The 23,883-nt window shown below is 45.8% G+C and overlaps 1 protein-coding gene across 19 annotated transcripts in view; it reads right to left on the reverse strand.

The window, feature by feature from the left end:
* Positions 1-23,883, reverse strand: part of ARVCF (ARVCF delta catenin family member) — an 892,847-nt gene that overhangs the window by 321,434 nt on the left and 547,530 nt on the right. For 12 of the 19 annotated variants that reach the window (XM_073675591.1, XM_073675564.1, XM_073675598.1 and 9 more), the window contains one exon: positions 20,017-20,082. Coding sequence is in view for 8 of the 19 variants with exons in the window: in XM_073675688.1 (XP_073531789.1) it covers positions 20,017-20,082 (66 nt within the window). In the remaining 11 variants the exon portion in view is untranslated. Of the gene's footprint in view, positions 1-18,411; positions 18,451-20,016; positions 20,083-23,883 lie in introns of those variants that run through there. The other 7 variants (XM_073675659.1, XM_073675640.1, XM_073675670.1 and 4 more) reach the window with 3 other exon arrangements.

The raw sequence follows: 23,883 nt of genomic DNA on the forward strand, positions 1-23,883 counted from the left end.
CGATATATAGAGAGGCTATGCGGGGCTCATACTGTATACAGGGGGCTATTTGGGACTCATACTATATGTGGAGAGATGCGTGTGGGCTGTAACATATATAAGGGGCTGTGTTTGGGCTTGTACAGCATATGGTGTGCGGGCTCATATGGCATATAAGGGGATGTTAGCATACTTAATTCTGCTAAATATTAAGTGATACAATTAATATTAATATGAAATAATTATAATTAATATGTTAATATTAATATTGGGCAGAATTAATTTCAGCCTACTTGTTTGACCCTCCACAACAGTCATGGCCTCTCATGTGGCCCCTAAGCAAAAATTAGTTGATCACCCCTGCATTTATATTGATCGGATCACATTACATATCATCATCTTATAAAATGTATGATTTACTAATTCAGTATTTTCTCATCTTTATCATAATTATTTCCTTGTTATATTTTTCATTCCATTTGACCTTTTGACCACTTCCTCCTCTTTTAGATACTAAATGGTATAAAAACAGTTGGTAATGGCTACCACTTTGAAACAGGCTCGGATTAAGAACCCTTACAGGGTTGAAACATTTCACCTTCTATCATATATGTATTTAAAACTTGCTTTTTCCCTTTTTTTTTGTTCCACTATGATGTCTTTTCTCAATGGATTTTAATAATTTTTTTATAAAAAATGTAGTTTTTTTCATCGTTCCTGGGTATGCTGGGTAACAACAATTAATCAATAAGAAACGGTGTTACTTATCTGGAAACCAGCTGAGATTTTTTTATCTGTGCAACCTATTAAAGATTCACTGAATTCGTAAGCCAAGGAGACCTTAAGAGAGCTGATAAGTTGATCACATTTGTTCCTGTTGTTTTTGTAAGAAATGTACAATTACAAGAATATGGAGGAAGAAATAAATAACTCATTAGATAAATTATATTCTAGCTACAAAGACACCGCTAAGGGTTTGGCCACATCTGGCAATGCGGCTGAAGCTTTGCCCGTCTGTGAAGAGCCAATGACAGCACAATTTTGTTTCACAATCATATGGCGGCGGAGGTCCAGCCACGTGGCTAGCTGAACCTCAACGTTGCATTCCAATGTTGAAGCCACGGTGCATTTTTTGCCACAATTATTTGTTTGGCAAAAGAAGAACAGTTTTTCTATGGTTTTCAGAAATTGTGGCAATTTTACCATGATCGCAGCAAAGAATGCATTGTGGCTGCAATGTTTGAATGCAGCCAAAAGTGCCAAAATTGGATTATTTGTGTTATGATCTGCAACAAGAACTAAGGAAAGAAGGGGAAAGCTTTCCCTACAGCAAGACTAAGCTGAATCCCTACGATGTAGCGGGCAGCCTGTTCCTAGCGAACAGACCCGCCTTATTCCTAGGCTAGTCTGAACAAAGACCTATAGAATAAAGGGAAGGGGTCCCTAAAAGAACTAAGGACTGGAACAAAAAAGGGACACCTCCTAAACAGAGAAAGTTGTTGCAGAAAACAAAAGATAAACTGACAAAAAGGTACTAGAGGTCCCAAAGGAACAAGCGAACTGAGAGATAGGCACCGAAGCACCTGGCTAGCAAAACAGTCAAACAACAATGAAGTCCAGTACAGCCAAAAAGGCGAAGCTGGAATATAAAGGCAGGTGGTCACGTGACCGCAAAACACAAGATGGAAAAAACAAACAGGAGGTTTCTAACAATTTGCTGATGATCTGAATGCTGTCCTCACCTCACCTGTGATAGCAGCATTGTAAGATAACATTACATTTTTTAACAAATACTCCAGCAGGTATACACACGTGGTCAAAATTGTTAGCAGCCCTCGTTTAATGAAAGAAAAACCCACAATGGTCATAGAAATAACTTGAATCTGACAAAAGTAATAATAAATTAAAAATCTATGAAAATGAACAAATGAAAGTCAGACATTGCTTTTCAACCCTGCTTCCACAGAATTTTTAAAAAAAATAAACTCCTGAAATAGGCCTGGACAGAAATGATGGTACCTCTGAAAATAATGTGACAAAAGGGACATGTTAAATCAAGTTGTGTCCACTAATTAGCATCACAGGTGTCTACAATCTTGTAATCAGTCAGTGGGCCTGTATATAGGGCTACAGATTCTCACTGTGCTGTTTGGTGACATGGTATGTAACACACTCAACATGGACCAAAGGAAGCAAAGGAAAGAGTGGTCTCAGGAGATTAGAAAGAAAATTATAGACAAGCATGTTAAAGGTAAAGGTTATAAGACCATCTCCAAGCAGCTTGATGTTCCTGTGACTACAGTTGCACATATTATTCAGAAATTTAAGATCCATGGGACTGTAGCCAACCTCCCTGGATGTGGCCGCAGGAGTAAAATTGATGACAAATCAAAGAGACGGACAATACGAGTGGTAACAAAAGAGCCCCGGATAACTTCAAAAGAAATTAAAGGTGAACTTCAAGCTCAAGGAACATCAGTGTCAGATCGCACCATCCGACGTTGTTTGATCCAAAATGGACTTCACGGGAGACGACCATTGTTGAAAAAAAAATCATAAACAAGCCAGACTGGAATTTGCCAAACTACATGTTGACAAGCCACAAAGCCTCTGGGAGAATGTCCTATGGACAGATGAGACAAAAATGGAAGTTTTTGGCAAGGCACATCAGCTCTTTGTTCACAGACGCAAAAATGAAGCATATCAAGAAAAGAACACGGTCTCTACTGTGAAACATGGAGGAGGCTCTGTTATGGTGTGGGACTGCTTTGCTGCATCTGACACAGGGTGTCTTGAATCTGTGCAGGTACAATGAAATCTCAAGACTATCAAGGGATTCTAGAGAGAAAAGTGCTGCCCAGTGTCAGAAAGCTTGGTCTCAGTCGCAGGTCATGGGTCTTGCAACAGGATAATGACCCAAAACACACAGCTAAAAACACCCAAGAATGGCTAAGAGGAAAACATTGGACTATTCTGAAGTGGCCTTGTGTGAGCCCTGATCTAAATCCTATTGAGCATCTTTGGAAAGAGCTGAAACATGCCGTCTGGAAAAGGCAACCTTCAAACACAAGACAACTGGAGCAGTTTGCTCATGAGGAGTGGGCCAAAATACCTGTCGAGAGGTGCAGAAGTCTCATTGACATTTACAGGAATCGTTTGTTTGCCTCAAAAGGTTGTTCAACAAAATATTAAGTTAAGAGCACCATCATTTCTGTCCAGGCCTATTTCATGAGTTTAATTTTTCTTTTAATTCTGTAGAAGCAGGTTGAAAAGCAATGACTGACTTTCATTTGTTCATTTTCATAGATTTTTAATTTATTATTACTTTTCTCAGATTCAAGTTATTTCTGTGACCATTGTTGGTTTTTCTTTCATTAAACGAGGGGTACCAACAATTTTGACCACGTGTGTACATATATGAGCTAAATTATCTGCGCACACACCATGACCAGGACAGATTTTTATCCACTAGGAGCCAACGATGAAAATTCCTATGGAAGTTATTGTAGGCATAAATCTTGAAAACTGAAAAGAATTGATATAGAAAGTATATTGGAAAACTGTAGAACTGTTTAATTTACAAAGAATAACATTTACTTATGGAAAACAAAATATACCTTTAAATTGTTGACCAGTATATTTTTTAGTGTTTGAGTCTATATGTCACGTTTGTGTGCAGATTTCATTACTAAATCATCATCTTCGTAGGCACAAAACGTACATGCACATGTGTTAAAATGTATATAATCAACCCCCGGAAAACCCCTATAATGTACTCTTCAGAAAGGGAATTATTACATTTATTTCCATATACATTCATATTCAACTGTATTCTAAAATACCGTACATGACTGTCATACTCCTTCAATTTCGGAATAATGCAAGTGTCATAGAAAAATTAAAATCCATAAGGCATCTCCAGAAGGGAGAAACTCTTTTGGAAGCAGGACCTTACATTGAACATATGGGGAAGTGAGAAAAACGAATGAAGACATATGAAGAGCTAACAATTCAAGCTCCTTTTGAGGCCAGGACTCCTTGCAGCGTATAGGTAATTAAACAGAAAAGGTCTTTTCTGGGAACCAGATATCAAAAGGAGATTTGTTTAACATGGGAGGAGAAGTGTATTTTCCCAGTCATAGAGCTTCCTTACACACAGCACAGATTGTAGACAGCCCAGATCCGGGATCCAGATGGGAATATTGGGGTTTGTATCGATCCGATATTTATAGGATATAGATTTACGGCATCATAGGAAAGGGACGAACAGAACGAATTCACTCACAGCGCTGTGGGGCCAACAAAATACCTCCAACTTGATATTAGGCCAAGAGGTCGATGAACCAGGTCATATTTGGTCCCTATGTAAAGGTAAAAACACGATAGAAAATATCACATCAATATCTAACGGCTGGGACCTTCAAAAGCAAATATATCTTGTAAGTTGGGGATCTCTTACAATTGTATAAGACCCAGCACATTTCACAATCTGCCCCCACATGAGCTCATCAAGGGGAGGTGTGTGGGCGTACTTTAGAGCTAATAAAAAGCAGAAACTGGGTTTGGGTTTTGGTCAGTTCAGGAAGGTACAGCTTTCTGTAGTTCTGTCCATTTTTCCAATCGGAGCACCTCCCTCCACTAATCTCTGGGCCATGTCCGTGACATCAGGGATAGTAAGTTTCTTTTTTATTTTAAGTAATTGTATACAGTTATATGAAAAAGTTTGGGCACCCCTATTAATCTTAAGCTTAATGTTTTATAAAAATTGGTGTTTTTGCAACAGCTATTTCAGTTTGATATATGTAATAACTGTTGGACACAGTAATGTTTCTGCCTTGAAATGAGGTTTATTGTACTAACAGAAAATGTGCAATCTGCATTCAAACAAAATTTGACAGGTGCATAAGTATGGGCACCCTTATCATTTTCTTGTTTTAAATACTCCTACCTACTTTTTACTGACTTACTAAAGCACTCTTTTTGGTTTTGTAACCTCATTGAGCTTTGAACTTCATAGCCAGGTATATGCAATCATGAGAAAAGCTACTTAAAGTGGCCACTTGCAAGTTGTTCTCCTGTTTGAATCTCCTCTGAAGAGTGGCATCATGGGCTCCTCAAAACAACTGTCAAATGATCTGAAAACAAAGATTATTCAACATAGTTGTTCAGGGGAAGGATGCTAAAAGCTGTCTCAGAGATTTAACCTGTCAGTTTCCACTGTGAGGAACATAGAAAGGAAATGGAAGAACACAGGGACAGTTCTTGTTAAGGCCAGAAGTGGCAGGCCAAGAAAAACATCAGAAAGGCAGAGAAGAAGAATGGTGAGATCAGTCAAGGACAATCCTCAGACCACCTCCAACTTGCTGCAGATGATGTCACTGTGCATCGGTCAACTATACAACGCACTTTGCACAAGGAGAAGCTGTATGGGAGAGTGATGCGAAAGAAGCCGTTTCTGCAAGCACGCCACAAACAGAGTCGGATGAGGTATGCAAAAGCACATTTGGAGAAGCCAATTTCTTTTTGGAAGAAGGTCCTGTGGACTGATGAAACCAAGATTGAGTTGTTTTGTCATACAAAAAGGCGTTATGCATGGCGACAAAAAAACACAGCATTCCAAGAAAAACACTTGCTACCCACAGTAAAATTTGGTGGAGGTTCCATCATGCTTTGGGGCTGTGTGGCCAATGCCGGCACCGGGAATCTTGTTAAAGTTGAGGGACGCATGGATTCCACTCAGTATCATCAGATTCTTGACAATAATGTTCAAGAATCAGTGATAAAGTTGAAGTTACGCAGGGGATGGATCTTTCAGCAAGACAATGATCCAAAACAGCGCTCCAAATCTACTCAGGCATTCATGCAGAGGAACAATTACAATGTTCTGGAATGGCCATCCCAGTCCCCAGACCTGAATATCATTGAACATCTGTGGGATCATTTGAAGAGGGCTGTCCATGCTCGGCGACCATCAAACTTAACTGAACTGGAATTGTTTTGTAAAGAGGAATGGTCAAAAATACCTTCATCCAGGATCCAGTAACTCATTAAAAGCTACAGGAAGCGACTAGAGGCTGTTATTTTTGCAAAAGGAGGATCTACTAAATATTAATGTCACTTTTCTGGTGAGGTGCCCATACTTATGCACCTGTCAAATTTTGTTTGAATGCAGATTGCATATTTTCTGTTAGTACAATAAACCTCATTTCAAGGCAGAAACATTATTGTGTCCAACAGTTATTACATATATCAAACTGAAATAGCTGTTGCAAAAACACCAATTTTTATAAAACAATAAGCTTAAGATTAATAGGGGTGCCCAAACTTTTTCATATAACTGTATATCATATTGTTTTGTTCCCATTTCGTATCATCTTGTATATTTTTATAATTACTGCCCATCTTTCTGGATTAAATATAAAATTGAATGCCTCTGTTCTTCTTGCTCTGTAAAGCACACCCCTGAAGTCATACACTACCTGTAACGGGTGTCCAATCGGCCTGTATAAACAATTGGTGGCAGCTAGTGGTTCTTTTTGTTGTTGTGGAGCTGACAGTGACCGTACTGGGGTATATATATTCCATGTGTTGGAATCTGAGGTGTATATACCAGACCCCACCTGATGAAGACGGCTTAGACCGTTGAAACGCGTTGTGGCAGTGGTATTGGAGGAAGAATAAAAGTCGGTTGACATCTATTAAATTGTCCAGTATTCCTTTGGCGCTCCCTGAGACCGCTGCACCATTGTTTACTTGTGATATATCTCCATACGGAGCCAAAGCGGCAGGAGCAGCTGGGCATATTTGGATGTGTGAGGACCTGCGGTTATCCAGCCACCGGGTTAAACTACTGAGGACCTGCGGTGACGTGGTATCTGGTCCAGCAGGATCGTGTGACCACTTGAGGAGCACGGAGTTGCGAGGCAAACACCGACAGGACGGTACTACAAATAGAGGCGACCCGGAGCCTCATTGATCACACGCTTAATCTTGGTTGTGTAGACGTACACAACCATCACAGGTGAGTGTACTGGCACTTTTTAAATTATTTAAATAGCCCTGTGAGTGTACACATGCGCCCTTTCTTTTCTTTTCGCAAGTGACCGTACTGGGGTATATATATTCCATGTGTTGGAATCTGAGGTGTATATACCATACGCTAACTGTTAGTTCCCCAATAACTGGCCTAGTAGTGGAAGCAGCCACGGCCTTGTCCATCACTAGTCAAACTGTGGAGCCACAGGTCCTAGATGGGTGCATGGACGGATTCCTCCACAAGAGGCCCTCACAGTATACACACACCTCCACCTTACCAACTCAGACCACCAGAGGGAGCCCGTTAGGGATATAAAAAGGGAAGGTGGAGCTAGGCAGTCAGTTCCTCTGTGGAGTCTAGTCGAGTTTAGTCAGAAGAACACAGCTAATAGTTCAGCAGTGGAGCACGAGGCTCCTGCAAGCTAGACTCAGGGAGCTCAGTTAGAGCCCAAGGCGTGCCGATGCCATAAGAGCGGTGAAGCGCGGCAAGCTGCCGCTAGTGTGTATAGCCTAGTGAGGGCTTCGAGGCCAAAGGCTAGAGGAGTGAGTAGCATTGGGGGCAGAGGAGCTGTACAAGTTCACCCCAGAAAACATATACCGGACACCGGGTCCGCGTCTACAGGGTCGTATACCCCCCTGCAGAGACAACCGGAGACCCCTGGAAGACTTCAGGTGCCAGGATCACCCAAGAGCTGATAAGTGCCAGAGCCAGGAGTCACGGAGGCCCCGCAAGCTGGGAGTGTGTATTCCAAGAGAAGGCCCTGCCACAAAGTCAGCCGGTGCAGGACAGAGACAAAGTTAGGCCTAGCTCCAGGCAGGTCAGAAACTTACTACACAAAGGCAAGAAACAGGAGGCCCTATACCCGCTCACTGGGGAGAATCCTGATATGCACCCTTCACCCTACAGTGCTCCGGAATGTGCCTGAACTTCAATCAGTAAAAGGTACTGAAGTGAACTGTGTGTTTGCCTATCCTTCTTCAGACTCGGCTGGGTTCCCCCTATTTCTGCATCCCTACATCCACGCTGCCCTGAGGCCTAGCTCCACCTGCGGGAGCTATACCACCCAAGCTGCCTTAACACCGGCCTCAGTGGGCTGCCGCAGCGCTGGTGATCCTCACCAGACACCACAGGTGGCGTCACAAACTTTCACATAATTATCCACCCTTTTAAAGAGAGGCCCAGGGTACGGGCCCGGGAGCCGACTACCGTGACATCCCCCAACACCAGGCATTAAGGCCCGGGCGCCGAGTCATCCCCATCCCCTGGGCGCGTCAAAACAATTGTGTAATTGTCTTGCCGATTGGAGGCAGTGGAGTTGCGTTTCCTTGACAACCGGTGGCCGCGGTGAGATCTGTGCGATCTCTCTGGTGTCATCTGTGACAAAGTGTTAATATGGGTGGATCTGTGCGACTCCCTCGGCTGTGTTTCCTTGACAGTAAGGTTTCCATATGATTCCAAGCCAAAAGTATAATGCTGCTGGATGAAAAAATCAAACTTGCAGCAATGGCAATGACGACATAGACCCAGGAGTTGTACGACATGCGCAATGATAGCAGACATGACTACAGCTATTAGTAAGTGCCGCAATAAGCACGTGTTGTATAAGTTTATTGGTCCAGAGTTCAGAAGAAAAATAATCTCCAATTTATTTATAATTTGCAGCTTATGTTTGCATCATTGTATAACTATGTCCATGTTTATTATATACAGTAAGTATTCAATGCTGGCATCATCAGAGAGGATCAGTACACAGAGGATTGTGGGTAAAAACAGCATCAGCAGAAAAACCCACTCAGCGGTAATTGTCCTAGTATTGCACTGCTTAATGCAGCACCATGCTTGGGAAGGGAAGGGTAAAAATATTGACATTTGCATTGACATTACATGCATATAGATAGAGTAAATAAGGAGCTCGAGTGAGTTCAGAATAGACGGGGGTTATAGAAAGGGCTGCATACAGAACAAATGTTATAATAGCGCCCACTGTGTCCTAGGCTAACTATACAATGGCCACACTCACGTCTATAGCAGGAGAGGATGTGCATTCATTAGAGGGGGTGTTTTGCAGCTTAAAGAGGTTCTATAAGTAAATGGCTGAAATAACCGAAGACTAGACGTGCTCTAACTTCCTAAGGCATGTCATGTTAAATTGTGGTTCCCTAGTGTTGATTTTGATCTCTGTTATGCACACGCCCGGACTGACTGGCGTGTGCGGGTGTTGTGGTTCCACTGGACCATGGACCGGAGAGTGCCTGGAGGGGCGTGACTAAGTATCTGGCCGATCCGACCAAGGTGGCACGACGGCATACGACGCCAGTGCACCAGGGAGAAACCGGGCAGAGGGACCAGGTGCTACTCCAGGGCAAACTCCGGACACGGGGGTTGACCCACACTGGGATTACTGGAACAGGCAGGTTAGGCTGGCACAGACTGGTGGATGTAAGCAAACACGGCAGGTATGCAGATGGATGGATACAGGCGAGTATGCAGGCAGGGAGGTACTGGCTGAAAGGACGGGCTGGAGCACAGAAAGGTTAAGACCCAGTACAGACTGGGTCACAGAACCGCAGATGCGGTAGACAACCACAGCAGAGAGGGAACGCCCGAAGCGGTGGGCAATAACAGAGCAGGACGGGGCTGCAGGAGCAGCGGGCAGAACAGGACTGCCGGAGCAGCGGGCAGAAGCAGGGCAGGACAGGACTGCCGGAGCAGCGGGCAGAAGCAGGGCAGGACAGGACTGCCGGAGCAGCGGGCAGAAGCAGGGCACGACAGGACTGCCGGAGCAGCGGGCAGAAGCAGGGCACGACAGGACTGCCGGAGCAGCGGGCAGAAGCAGGGCACGACAGGACTGCCGGAGCAGCGGGCAGAAGCAGGGCACGACAGGACTGCCGGAGCAGCGGGCAGAAGCAGGGCACGACAGGACTGCCGGAGCAGCGGGCAGAAGCAGGGCACGACAGGACTGCCGGAGCAGCGGGCAGAAGCAGGGCACGACAGGACTGCCGGAGCAGCGAGCAAAAGGGTCAGAGCGGAGCAAGGCTGCCGGAGCAGTGAGCAAAAGGGTCAGAACGGAGCAAGGCTGCGGAGCAGTGAGCAAGGAGTCAGAGCAGGCTAGAACCGCCGGAGCGGTGAGCAAAGGAGTCAGAGCAGGCTAGAACCGCCGGAGCGGTGAGCAAAGGAGTCAGAGCAGGCTAGAACCGCCGGAGCGGTGAGCAAAGGAGTCAGAGCAGGCTAGAACCGCCGGAGCGGTAAGCAAAGGAGTCAGAGCAGACTAGAACCGCCGGAGCGGTGAGCAAAGGAGTCAGAGCAGGCTAGAACCGCCGGAGCGGTGAGCAAAGGAGTCAGAGCAGGCTAGAACCGCCGGAGCGGTAAGCAAAGGAGTCAGAGCAGGCTAGAACCGCCGGAGCGGTGAGCAAAGGAGTCAGAGCAGGCTAGAACCGCCGGAGCGGTGAGCAAAGGAGTCAGAGCAGGCTAGAACCGCCGGAGCGGTGAGCAAAGGAGTCAGAGCAGGCTAGAACCGCCGGAGCGGTGAGCAAAGGAGTCAGAGCAGGCTAGAACCGCCGGAGCGGTGAGCAAAGGAGTCAGAGCAGGCTAGAACCGCCGGAGCGGTGAGCAAAGGAGTCAGAGCAGGCTAGAACCGCCGGAGCAGTGAGCAAAAGAGTCAGAGCAGGCAAGGCTGAGTAGGGGGGACAGGGCTCTGTTCACACGGAACAGACAGGAAGGGAAAGGCAGAGCCAGACACCCACAGGGTACTTGCAGAGAAGTAGCGAGTGGACCACAAACTCACAAACGGGAGTACAGAGACAACAAGCAGGAGTTAGGTACGAGTTCAGACTCTGCAGAAAAAGGAAGGGAACGGACATAGAGGCAAAACAGGTAAAGGATAGGAGAGAGTTCAGACTGGAACTGAGTGTACGGAGGAGACCGACACTGCAGCGGAATACAGGAGCGGGTCTGGGAATACGGCCCCCAGAGAGGCAGGACGAACAGGCAAGGAGCGTGTTCAGACAGGACAGACAAGATACAGGAGCGGGTCTAGGTAATCGGCCCCTAGAAGGCGGGAGGAACAGGCTAGGAGCGTGTTCAGACAGGTCAGACAAGATACAGGAACGGGTCTAGGTAATCGGCCCCTAGAAGGCAGGAGGAACAGGCTAGGAGCGTGTTCAGACAGGCCTGGAAATACAGCCTCCAGGATAGGCAGACAAGAGAACACAGAACGGGACCTGGCACCTTCAGAGTGCAAGCACACACTGAATGAAACACTATGCTCAGGCAGGAATAGATGGGAGCAGCTGAGCTATATACCAGGTGACAGACAGCAATAGGCTGAGGACGCACAAGGGGTGTGACCCACAGCAGGTACAAAAAGCAGGAAGTGATCGGGCGCCGCCCTTAAGCAGCAGAAACAGACACAAACAGACAGCATGGAGGGAAGCCAGAGAGACATTCTGGACTGGAGATCAAGTGCGCGCTCTTGCACAGTGGGAGATGGACCACCATGCAAGGACGCCGCCAGGTATGTTACAGTACCCCCCCCCCTTACGCCCCCTCTTCTTCAGGCCTGCCAGAATCTTCCGCAGGGAATTCGAGGACCAGTCGTTCACTTCAAGGAGATCACTTCCACTGTCCACAGGAAAAACTGATCTCATCTGGTTAGCTAGGATGCTACCTCCTATCCAGCCATCCTCAGCAACAGACGAAACGGGTGGAGTACCAGGAACAGCACACAAGGAAGTCTCTCTCCACATATTTTCAGGTGGCACCCCAGAGGGTACAGGAGACAACTGGAAGTCCTTCACCGGGTTGGAGGGGGACAGAGACTTGGGGGTAATCTCTGCTTCGAGGTACATCTTGTCAAGCTCACAGGAAGAAATAGACGGGTTATCAGGTACATAATGAGGAAAAGTCACTGTCTCTTTGTTATCTGGTGGTACCCCGGAGGATTCAGGAAACAACTGGAGGTCCTCCGCCGGGTCAGAAGAGTGCAGAGGCTCAGAGAAAACATCTGCTTCAGAGTACACTAGGTCGGACTCACTGGACGAAGCAGGCGAGGTATCGGGTACCGAGTATAGGAAAGTCTCTGTCCATTCACCACCAGGTGGCACCCCGAAGGGTTCTGGAGACAACTGGCGGTCCTCCGCCTGGTCAGAAGGGTGTAGAGACTCACGGGTAACCTCTGCTTCAGAGTACACTAGGTTGGACTCACTGGACGAAGCGAGCGAGGTATCAGGTACAGAGTAAAGGAGAGTCTCTGTCCTTTCGCTACCAGGTAGCACCCCGAAGGGTTCTGGAGACAACTGGAGGTCCTCCGCCTGGTCGGAGGGGTGTAGAGACTCGGGGGTAACTACCACTTTGGGGTACCGATTGTCAGGCTCACAGGACGAAGCGGACAAAGTATCAAGTACCGAGTGTAGAGAATTCTCTCTCCATTTGTCATCGAGTGGTATCCCGGAGGATTCAGGAGGCAACAGGGGGTCCTCCGCCAGGTAGTAGAGGTGCACAGACTCAGAGGTAACCACAGCTTTGGAGCATCCTTGGACATGCACACCGGTTAAAGTGGGTGAAGCATCTGATGCCGAGTGCAGGAAGTTCTCCTGTGTGGAGTCTGGATGGGCAGAAGTCTCTTCGGGCAGGAGAACCGGAGCACTACCCACGCACATTACCCGTTGGGGCTTCTCCGGGATACATGGAGATGAAGCTTCAGTAGGGACTTCAAGGTTGGGGTCAGGAGGTCTCAGGGAGGACAGACCCTGGCGTGACGGCTTGCCTCTACGTCTAGCACGTCTGGACTGCCTCTTGAGGTTGGGAGATGTATTCCGGAAAGCGTAGTCACCCTGTGAAGATTCTGGGTGGACAGTGGTCTCATTGGGCTGGAGGACTATTGCGCTACCCACACACATTACCCATCGGGGCTGCTCCGGGATATTGGGAGGTGAAGCTTCAGCAGGAGCCTCCGGGTTAGGATCATCGAAGACCATTAGAAAGGCCACCAGGAAGGCCATTAGGTCCAGGAGGATCGGATCCTGTGTTTCATATAGGGGGTTGATCCATTCCAAGGCATCACCCGCCAGGTAAGACATAATGAATGCCACCTTAACCCGATCGGTGGGAAAACATAGAGGGTAGAACTTGAAGTGTAGCATGCATTGCTCCACAAATGCACGACTTTGTCTTGGATCCCCATAGTAACGTGGCGGATCCGCAGGAACGAGAGCAGATAGATCCATCTGGACGGGTGCGTAATTCGCCTGGAACTCAGCTGAGAAAAAAAATAAATTTTATTTATTTATTTTTAATGCATGTATTCGCTGGAAAACTTCTCAGAGAGCGAAGGCCGTGGGGCTCAACGGGAACCATGGCCTGAGCATGCTGTTATGCACACGCCCGGACTGACTGGCGTGTGCAGGTGTTGTGGTTCCACTGGACCATGGACCGGAGAGTGCCTGGAGGGGCGTGACTAAGTATCTGGCCGATCCGACCAAGGTGGCACGACAGCATACGACGCCAGTGCACCAGGGAGAAACCGGGCAGAGGGACCAGGTGCTACTCCAGGGCAAACTCCGGACACGGGGGTTGACCCACACTGGGATTACTGGAACAGGCAGGTTAGGCTGGCACAGACTGGTGGATGTAAGCAAACACGGCAGGTATGCAGATGGGTGGATACAGGCGAGTATGCAGGCAGGGAGGTACTGGCCGAAAGGACGGGCTGGAGCACAGAAAGGTTAAGACCCAGTACAGACTGGGTCACAGAACCGCAGATGCGGTAGACAACCACAGCAGAGAGGGAACGCCCGAAGCGGTGGGCAAGAACAGAGCAGGACGGGGCTGCAGGAGCAGCGAGCACAAGCAGGGCAGGACAGGACTGCCGGAGCAGCGGGCAGAAGCAGGGCAGGACAGGACTGCCGGAGCAGCGGGCAGAAGCAGGGCAGGACAGGACTGCCGGAGCAGCGGGCAGAAGCAGGGCAGGACAGGACTGCCGGAGCAGCGGGCAGAAGCAGGGCAGGACAGGACTGCCGGAGCAGCGGGCAGAAGCAGGGCAGGACAGGACTGCCGGAGCAGCGGGCAGAAGCAGGGCAGGACAGGACTGCCGGAGCAGCGGGCAGAAGCAGGGCAGGACAGGACTGCCGGAGCAGCGGGCAGAAGCAGGACAGGACTGCCGGAGCAGCGGGCAGAAGCAGGGCAGGACAGGACTGCCGGAGCAGTGAGCAAAAGGGTCAGAGCGGAGCAAGGCTGCCGGAGCAGTGAGCAAAAGGGTCAGAGCGGAGCAAGGCTGCGGAGCAGTGAGCAAGGAGTCAGAGCAGGCTAGAACCGCCGGAGCGGTAAGCAAAGGAGTCAGAGCAGACTAGAACCGCCGGAGCGGTGAGCAAAGGAGTCAGAGCAGACTAGAACCGCCGGAGCGGTGAGCAAAGGAGTCAGAGCAGGCTAGAACCGCCAGAGCGGTAAGCAAAGGAGTCAGAGCAGACTAGAACCGCCGGAGCGGTGAGCAAAGGAGTCAGAGCAGGCTAGAACCGCCGGAGCGGTGAGCAAAGGAGTCAGAGCAGGCTAGAACCGCCGGAGCGGTGAGCAAAGGAGTCAGAGCAGGCTAGAACCGCCGGAGCGGTGAGCAAAGGAGTCAGAGCAGGCTAGAACCGCCGGAGCGGTGAGCAAAGGAGTCAGAGCAGGCTAGAACCGCCGGAGCGGTGAGCAAAGGAGTCAGAGCAGGCAAGGCTGAGTAGGGGGGACAGGGCTCTGTTCACACGGAACAGACAGGAAGGGAAAGGCAGAGCCAGACACCCACAGGGTACTTGCAGAGAAGTAGCGAGTGGACCACAAACTCACAAACGGGAGTACAGAGACAACAAGCAGGAGTTAGGTACGAGTTCAGACTCTGCAGAAAAAGGAAGGGAACGGACATAGAGGCAAAACAGGTAAAGGATAGGAGAGAGTTCAGACTGGAACTGAGTGTACGGAGGAGACCGACACTGCAGCGGAATACAGGAGCGGGTCTGGGAATACGGCCCCCAGAGAGGCAGGACGAACAGGCAAGGAGCGTGTTCAGACAGGACAGACAAGATACAGGAGCGGGTCTAGGTAATCGGCCCCTAGAAGGCGGGAGGAACAGGCTAGGAGCGTGTTCAGACAGGTCAGACAAGATACAGGAACGGGTCTAGGTAATCGGCCCCTAGAAGGCAGGAGGAACAGGCTAGGAGCGTGTTCAGACAGGCCTGGAAATACAGCCTCCAGGATAGGCAGACAAGAGAACACAGAACGGGACCTGGCACCTTCAGAGTGCAAGCACACACTGAATGAAACACTATGCTCAGGCAGGAATAGATGGGAGCAGCTGAGCTATATACCAGGTGACAGACAGCAATAGGCTGAGGACGCACAAGGGGTGTGACCCACAGCAGGTACAAAAAGCAGGAAGTGATCGGGCGCCGCCCTTAAGCAGCAGAAACAGACACAAACAGACAGCATGGAGGGAAGCCAGAGAGACATTCTGGACTGGAGATCAAGTGCGCGCTCTTGCACAGTGGGAGATGGACCACCATGCAAGGACGCCGCCAGGTATGTTACAATCTCTATGTACAGAATATGCCAAACCTCTATAGAGATTGGTATTAGTCAGATATTTGCCACCTAATCAATTATTCTAAATTTCTAGTTAAAGGAATCTGTCAGCAGGGTTTTGCTATGTAATGTAACAGCAGCATGATGAAGGGGCAAAGACCCTGATTACAGGGATGTGTCACTCACTAGGCTGCATTTTGATGTTTAAATATAATCAGTGTTTTATCAGCAGGAGATCATCACTAAAGGACAAGCTGCCTCGTGCCTCCTGGTCCAAGAATGTCCCCACCATTGATTAGCAGCTTTCTGTCAATATACAATGCATACAGAAAGCTTCCATTCAATGGTGTGGGCAGGGCTATACACAGTTTAGTATTTAAAGCTCTGCTAAAACTGCAGCAGAGAAAACTGTGATTCTGTCAAAACTGCTGCATCAAGTAAACTACTTTAAGTGATACATTGCTGGAATCTGCTCTTAACTCATGCTCCTGTCTGATTACACTGCAAAAATTTTCTGATAGTTTCTCTGTAATAGGATTTTTTTCCCGGTTAGCTGTTATAGGTGTTATGTACCATATTGATAACCTATCATCAATATCAGATCAGGAAGGGATGGGGGGTCTGACCAATGGTGTAACTTGAAGTCATGTGGCCAAAATGGAATGCAAAATCTCCAATAGGGCACTTAATTATGATAGGTCATCTGAGGGCAGCATAATGTAGGGTAAGAAATCCTAATTTCAGCCATGTACAGCGTGCAGTAGTTGTGATACAATCAGAGTTTTCTCTGTTGTAAATGTAGCAGTGATCAAAAAGCTGACCATGCCTACCCCACTAATTAGAAGCTTTCTGTGTACATTGTATATTGACAGTAAACTGCTAATCATTTCTGGGGGTGGGTTAGACCAGGAGGCAGCTAGTCCAGCAGCGATAATCTCTTGCTGATAAAACACTGATAGTATTGACAGTACAGCACACAGCCTTAAGGTCCCGTCACACATAACGAGATCGCTAGCGAGATCGTTATTACGTCACAGTTTTGGGATGGCTGGAGAGTCGTTTTGTGATCGCTGGGGAGCTGTCAAACATGCAGAACTTCCCAGCGATTTCGGCCGCCCCAGCGATTTAACTAACGATCTCGGCTAGCTAGCGAGATCACTATTGCGTCACAAAAACCGTGACGTATCAACGATCTCGCTAGCGATCTAGTTATGCGTGACGGGGCCTTAAGGCTATATTCACAAGTCCAGTAATGATCAGTTAGAACAGATCCGGCAGAGATCAATTAGTGAATAACGGACTAACAACTTGTATCAGCACAACTTTTTTCTTAACAGATGTCTGCTGGATCCATTCTTAAGGCCCCGTCACACATAACGAGATCGCTAGCGAGATCGTTGATACGTCACGGGTTTTGTGATACAATAGCGATCTCGCTAGCGATCTCGTTATGTCTGACAGGTAGCAATGATTAGGCCCCTGCTGTGAGATCGCTGATCGTTACAAAGCTTCCTGGACCATTCCTGGGTCGTTGCGCTGCCGCTGGGCAGTGTGCATCGCTGTATTTGACACCTTATCAACGACCTCGTTAGCGATTCAGAACTGAGACACGTAGGCGTGCATAAATTGGACTTTTCCGCGCCCCTCGTCCCCGATTGGTGGTCGCTACAGCGTTCTCATTTTCCGCCGTGCATAAAGAAGGCAACAGAATAGCGATTCCATCCTTTGTTTCTGACCTTGTGCTGGATTGCAGATCCTAGCAGAATTCTCCGGGCTGTTGATATCCGTTCATTCGACTGAGTCCTGATTTTGCGGATCGTTGTAGCGACCAAGGCCGCCCAATCAGAACGCAGTAGCATCCACCAATCGGAGATGAGGGGGCGCGGAAAAGTAATTTTATGCACGCCTTTGTGACACAGTACAGTCCCTATCAAGGTGTGGATCGTTGAAATAGCTTCTGTGTGAAAGCGTCCCAATGACCGCCGAGATCGTTAGTTAGATCGCTGGGGCGGCCTAAATCGTTGGGAAGTTCTGCATGCTTGACAGTTCCCCAGCGATCACGAAACGACTCTCCAGCGATCCCAAAACCGTGATGTAATAATGATCTCGCTAGCGATCTCGTTATGTGTGACGGGCCTTAAGGCCGCGGCCACACTATCAGTATTTGGTCAGTATTCGGTCAGTATTTTTTCTCAGGAGTGCTTTTATTAAACACTTCCTACACAGCGAGAACCTATTAACCTCTTCTACATGTCGCTTTTTGTTTCTTGTTGTGTTATGTGTCCTCATTGTTTCATTCTTACACAACACTTGCATAGTATTGGTTTTTATTAATGTTGCACGTCCCAAATTATTCATAAAATATACAGTATTAATGACCATATAATAATTAAAAATCAACCAGTAAGCAGTCACTATCCTATACAAAAATGTGCCAATGTCAGTCAATATATCTATAAAATTGCAAATTACTAGCACCAATACAATAAACACTGACAATATATATATATGTCTCAATCTGCAAAAACAAAAAAACAGACCCAGAAAACTGCAGAGGGTAAACCTGGCCAAAAAGGTTTACCCAGATAGCACAGTGGCTCGAAACTGGCCTGAAAACGCCAAAAGCCGCAAAATTTTGACACAACTCAAAGGTGCGCCTAAAATGTAAACGTTTCAAAGTTTTTACACTGAAATTGAGACGTTAAAGCTTTTATCAATCGGGGACATAATGATAAGTTAATAGTAGTTCGATAAAATTACACTCTGAAAGGGAGTAATGACCATCTCTGTACAGCTCTGCAAAATATGTTGGCACTATATAAACAATAGGAAATAACGCCAATGACCTTTGAATCTGCAGATTTTCTGGCAGCGTAGTCGCACACCTGTGTGAACATAAACATAGGGCCCGATTCATGAAGGTGTTTTCAAAGGAATTCTGGTGTAACTCACATTCAAATTTTACAAAACTCAAAGCGGACCAAAAATTTTGAAACATTTGTTGTTTTTCTGCCAGTCCTGGGCAGCGTTGCTAAAATGAGCAAAGTTGGGGCAGAATGGGGCGTGTCAAAACCTGCCAGGTAAATTCTTCAAAATTTGCGCTGCCTTAGTGGAGTAAATTATGCCACAAATGAACTCCAGTTCCAAATTGGAGATCCATTTCTGGACGTGGTACATGGCACTACACAGCAGGCACCTCTTAATGAATTAGGCGCATCTTACACTGCCTTTAAGACTGGCGTGCACAATGACAGCCTTAATGGATCAGGCACAGAACTTCTTGTTTATTGGTGGAGGGCTAGCATTTCATACTTCTGTTATTCCCATTGTTAATTCAGACGAAGAACTCACGTATCATAAAAACCGTGCTTCCAACTACACAACCAAAGCTATGAATCATTAAAGAGACGTTAAGAATACTTTCCCATCAAGTTGCATTGTGTACAATATTAGAAAAATCTTCTTAGTTATTAAATATGCCATGACAGAATGTCCTGTCCCAGATTAAAGGGGTTGTCCCACAAAGAAAAGTTCATTTTAATCAATAGATCGTGGAATAATGATAAGTTCCACAATTGGATGTGTTTAAATATAATGTTCCTGTGCTGAGATAATCTTATAAATGTGCCCCTGCTGTGTACTGTGTAATGGCTGTGTCTGACTGTGCAGGAACATGGTCTGATCATACCACATCTCCTGGGCAGGGGAGGAAGGAAAAGAGTATACAGACAGGACAGCACGGGATCACAGCTGATTCTTTATGTGAGATAAAACATTTCCCTGTTTATTTTTAATCAATGTTTTACCTCAAAGAAAGAATCAGCTGTGATCCCGTGCTGTAATGTCCGTATACTCTTTTGCATCCTCCCCTTCCCAGGAGATGTAGTATGATCAGATCATGTTCCTGTACAGTGAGACACAGCCATTACACAGTACACAGCAGGGGCACATTTATAAGATTATCTCAGCACAGAAACATTTTATTTAAACACATCCAATTGTGGAAGTTATTTTTATTCCAAGATCTATTGATTAAAATTAACTTTAGTTCGTGAGAAAACCCCTTTAAGTCAATCCACCAACAGAACAGATAAATGAGACCGTGAAGACATTTAAATAAGTAGTTTATCCAAAATGTATGCATAGGGATGTGTGAAGCAAGCTTTTAACTAACCATCATTCTAGTAACATTCTTGACATTATTCTACAAAATGCCAAAATTATAAAGCCTAAACTTTCAGCACTTTTTACTTTAACAAGAGGCTCCTTTGAAGACAAGAGGGACACGATGACCTGCTCTTCCAACGATTGTTAGAGACATTAAATTGAAATAGATGCTATGTTGTAGGATAGGCTCAAAGCAGAATTAAAAAGAAAACACTGCACTCTCAACAAACAGGAGCAAGAAGTCATTCTCCCACATAACCATTACCAAGAAAAGACCTACATACCTTTTCTTTTTCTACTTTTTTTTGCCTCTGATGATTTAACTCTTCATTTCCTGGCTGCCATTTCATCTATAAAACATGAAAAAATAAAATCAGATAAAAGTGAAATCAGGAAACATGTTGAGCAGGGAAGTATGTACATTTTTCTCAAGGGACGGGGAGTAGAAAAATGTATTATGCAGCTCTGGCCAGACACTTGTTCAAATTGCACTAATCACCCATTATCATAGTTCCTACTAGAGCTAGCAGAACAGAGGATGAGGCTGCCGGGAATTGGACAGAAAGGTTTCTAGTCGCTTCTTCTGGTGAGAAGACATGGCCACTTTCTTCCCACACACTGGCAGCTACATCCTTTTCTCAGCAAAGTCAGCAGTAATTTACAGCCTGTCCCAGCACTGTTGTACTCTGCCTCATCGAATAATAGTTCCTTCTTGTGACCAACACAGCAATAGCTTTCCCACTGCGCCCCACCCAATAACAGTGCCCCCTTATGCTAGGGTCACACGAGCGTAAATTCTCTCCTCCAAGAGAATCGGATCGATTATGGTAATGACACTCTGATCAAACTCAGAGTGTCAGCTTAGTGTGATCCGATTCTGTCGGATGAGAGAATCGTAGCACAGGTGAGAAGATAGAGATCAAAATTTCTCCATTTTCTCCATTGTGCGAGTCCACAGAAATCGGGCTTCACACAGTAGAAATGTCACCTTTGTGCCGTTTGATGGCGTAGAATTCCCAGCATCTCATAAGTAACAGACCTACAATGGTCTATAGCATATTAAAGTGTATGGTGGAGCAAGGAGCCATTGGTTCCCTACTCTACCATTGTATTCAACTATATCAATACAATTGAAATGAGTGCATGACAGCAGTTTTAACGATTAGACCGCCCCCTACATGATGCCCCTGATTTTTTATTTTATTTGAAGATTTTAAACTCCTTTATATATTTTTTAAACCAAATAAAGTTTATTGAGGACATGTAAAGTATCACATACAGTATGGATATAGCAAATGACCAAATTTTGATGTACAACAAATCATTACCAGGAACAAATGTAAACATATTTAGTACATAGTGGTAACAGTATTAAAGAGATACAGAGCACTTGAATATTATATCTCAAAAACATATCTTAGTGGTTCCACCTAGAAACAAAAAATCATACTACATAAATTAAGTTAAACATTAGTCTATTTCTATCTGGTGAGATAGGTTGACCAAGGGTGGGTCTGAAGGTACTAAAGACCACACAGAGGCCCTCCTACCTCTCTTCACCCAGCCAGCCACCCCCCACCTTCCCACCCCTCTTATCACCAGTTAAGCAGGTGGAAGAATCCAACTTCCTCAAATTTTGGGAATTACGTAGATCATTTTTTTAAAACAAAGGGAGAGGTTTATTGTTGATTTCCATTGTGAGATGGTAGGTATTCCTGAAGACATCCAATGTCTGGCCACACATTTTTTATGGCTATAAGTAGAACCTCCTTCAGGAATAATCTATTTACGGTTCTTTGGTATTGTTAAGGGTCAACAAATAGTAGACAAGTCTTAGGGTCATATGTGATGGGGATTCCCATGTAGTTGTATAGGAACTGAACCACTTTGGCCCAGTATCCTCTAATCTCCGGGCAATCCCGCAGAAGGTGAAAAAAACATTCCCCTGCCCCTATGACATTTGGGGAACTCATCTGGGAATTTAGGTTGTACATGATGTAATATGTATTGTGAATAACATATAATTGTGTGGCTCTTTTAGTATAGTTAGGAAAAACATGTTTAGGGGCTTTCAAGGTGAGCTCCCAGTGCTCATTGTTCCTACACCTGTCTCCCACTTGCTTTTCGCCCGGTCATGTAGTGGTTCTCCGCTGTCTGTCAGCAAAAGGGCATTTAAATAAGATATCAGCCCAGATCCAGGGGGATCCAGTAGCAGATCCAGGGGGATCCCCAGATACTACTGGATGGTTGGAAGGGTTACCAGGGAACTAGGACCGAACGGCATGTCACAGTTGAAGGAAGCGGAAAAGGTAATTGTTTTGAAGGTTCAGCTCTTCTTTTAGTGTCTGTAAGGGCTTAAATGGGTTTTACGAAGAACAAAGGTTCATTTTAAAAATTGGCTGTGTCTGACCGTGTACGGAACATACCACATCTCCGGGGCAGGGGAGGAAACAAAAGACAATACAGACATTACAGCAGGGGATCGCAGAGGATTCATTTTGTGAGATAAAACATTTCGCTGCCTGTTTTTAAACAATATTTTACCTCAGAAAATGAATACTGTGTGATCCCGTGCTGTAATATCTGTGTACTCTTTTGCTTCCTCCCCTGCCCAGGAGATGTGGTATGATCAGATCGTGTTCCATACACGGTCAGACACAGTCAATTATTAAAATGAACTTTTGTTCGTTGAAAAACCCCTTTAAGAACCCAAGCCACAAAGATCTGATCAAAACTGCCCTTTCCCACATTAGTCCCCCTTTCAGATTTGTCAGTTCAGTGAAGGTTTTTTTTATGCCAAAGTGGGTGCGGCTATAATAGGGAGGGAACCAAAGTAGGCAAGACTAGAAGGAGACTTGTGGGGCCCTCACAGAGGAACAAAGCAGCACAAATAATGGATGTAAGATTTCTGGGGTACAGGGATGGAAAATTTTCATTAGGGTCTCCTAATGACACATATGATAAAGCTATGCCGTCCAGTAATAAAGTTTGGGGAGTGACAGTGCAGCCCCTCCCTGCGTCCAGGGATACTGCAGTGTCCAATGGCGGATCTTCAATTGCTTCACCGTTTATGTACGTGCCAAACGTTTGGAGACTGATACACATTTTGGTTTCATAGATTGCTGCTTCAGTGGTTTTTTTTATCTTTTAGTCAGATGTTTCTCTTTTTATTGAAGTACAATTATTAGCATTTCAAAAGTTTTTAAACTTTTATTGACAAATACATCAAGTTTATGCGAAGACTCAATATTTACAGTGTTGACCCTTATTTTCAAAACTTCTATAATTCTCTCTGGCAGGATGAATATCAGCTTCTGGGCCCAATCCTGACAACATTCTGGTACATTTGCTATTATCACTGCAACATTCACAAAATAGGATATTGGAGACGTCATCCAGACAACATGATATTTTAATATATAAAGGAAGAACTCTAAAATCTTGTATACAACTGATTTCCAGAATAAAAAAAGCTTAAAACACCATACCAGTTTGTTTTTTTTTAACTTCATCTCCAGATAGGCATCAGTAATGTATGTTCCCTGTGTGTAGTAAAATACTTACTGGTGGCCGCCTTCTACTGTTTAGGGCGCAGCTCCAGTCCCTCTCCACCATCTTGTAACCATAGCTCTTGCTGGTCGGAAGTCACTGCTAAGGGTCACTATCTCTCAATGTAAGAAAATGAGAAACGCGTTCTGAGTGTCATAGACTTACACTGACTATTTGCAATCTGTCCAACAAACAGTGGAGTGATTCGGCAGATCACAAATTTGGTCATGTGGTACAGAAAAGGACCAGAGCATCACTGGGAACAGCAGAAGATGGCAACTGGTAAGTATTTTACTATACCCAGGGAACATACATTACTGATACCGATCCTGTGGTGAAATAAAAAAACAAACTGTGGAGTGGTACTTTAAAACCTTTTGGCACTGATGAGAGATTTTATCAGTCTAGAGCAGGGACTTGATGGGGTACATGTTTCCTTTGAATGACGTTCTGAACACATTTATGATTCAGTGTCTTTAAAACATAAAACAGAACAAAGAAAAAATAGGACATTTGACGAAGTCCACTATAACCGAATGTTCCTAGATAGACTATTGATTGAATGCATAGTTTTACATTCCTTAGACATGTCATTCATAAGC

The sequence above is a fragment of the Phyllobates terribilis genome, unplaced genomic scaffold (genome assembly GCF_046119375.1).
Source record: "Phyllobates terribilis strain yellow unplaced genomic scaffold, ASM4611937v1 Scaffold_1__5_contigs__length_1240528914, whole genome shotgun sequence".
Lineage (NCBI taxonomy): Eukaryota > Metazoa > Chordata > Amphibia > Anura > Dendrobatidae > Phyllobates > Phyllobates terribilis.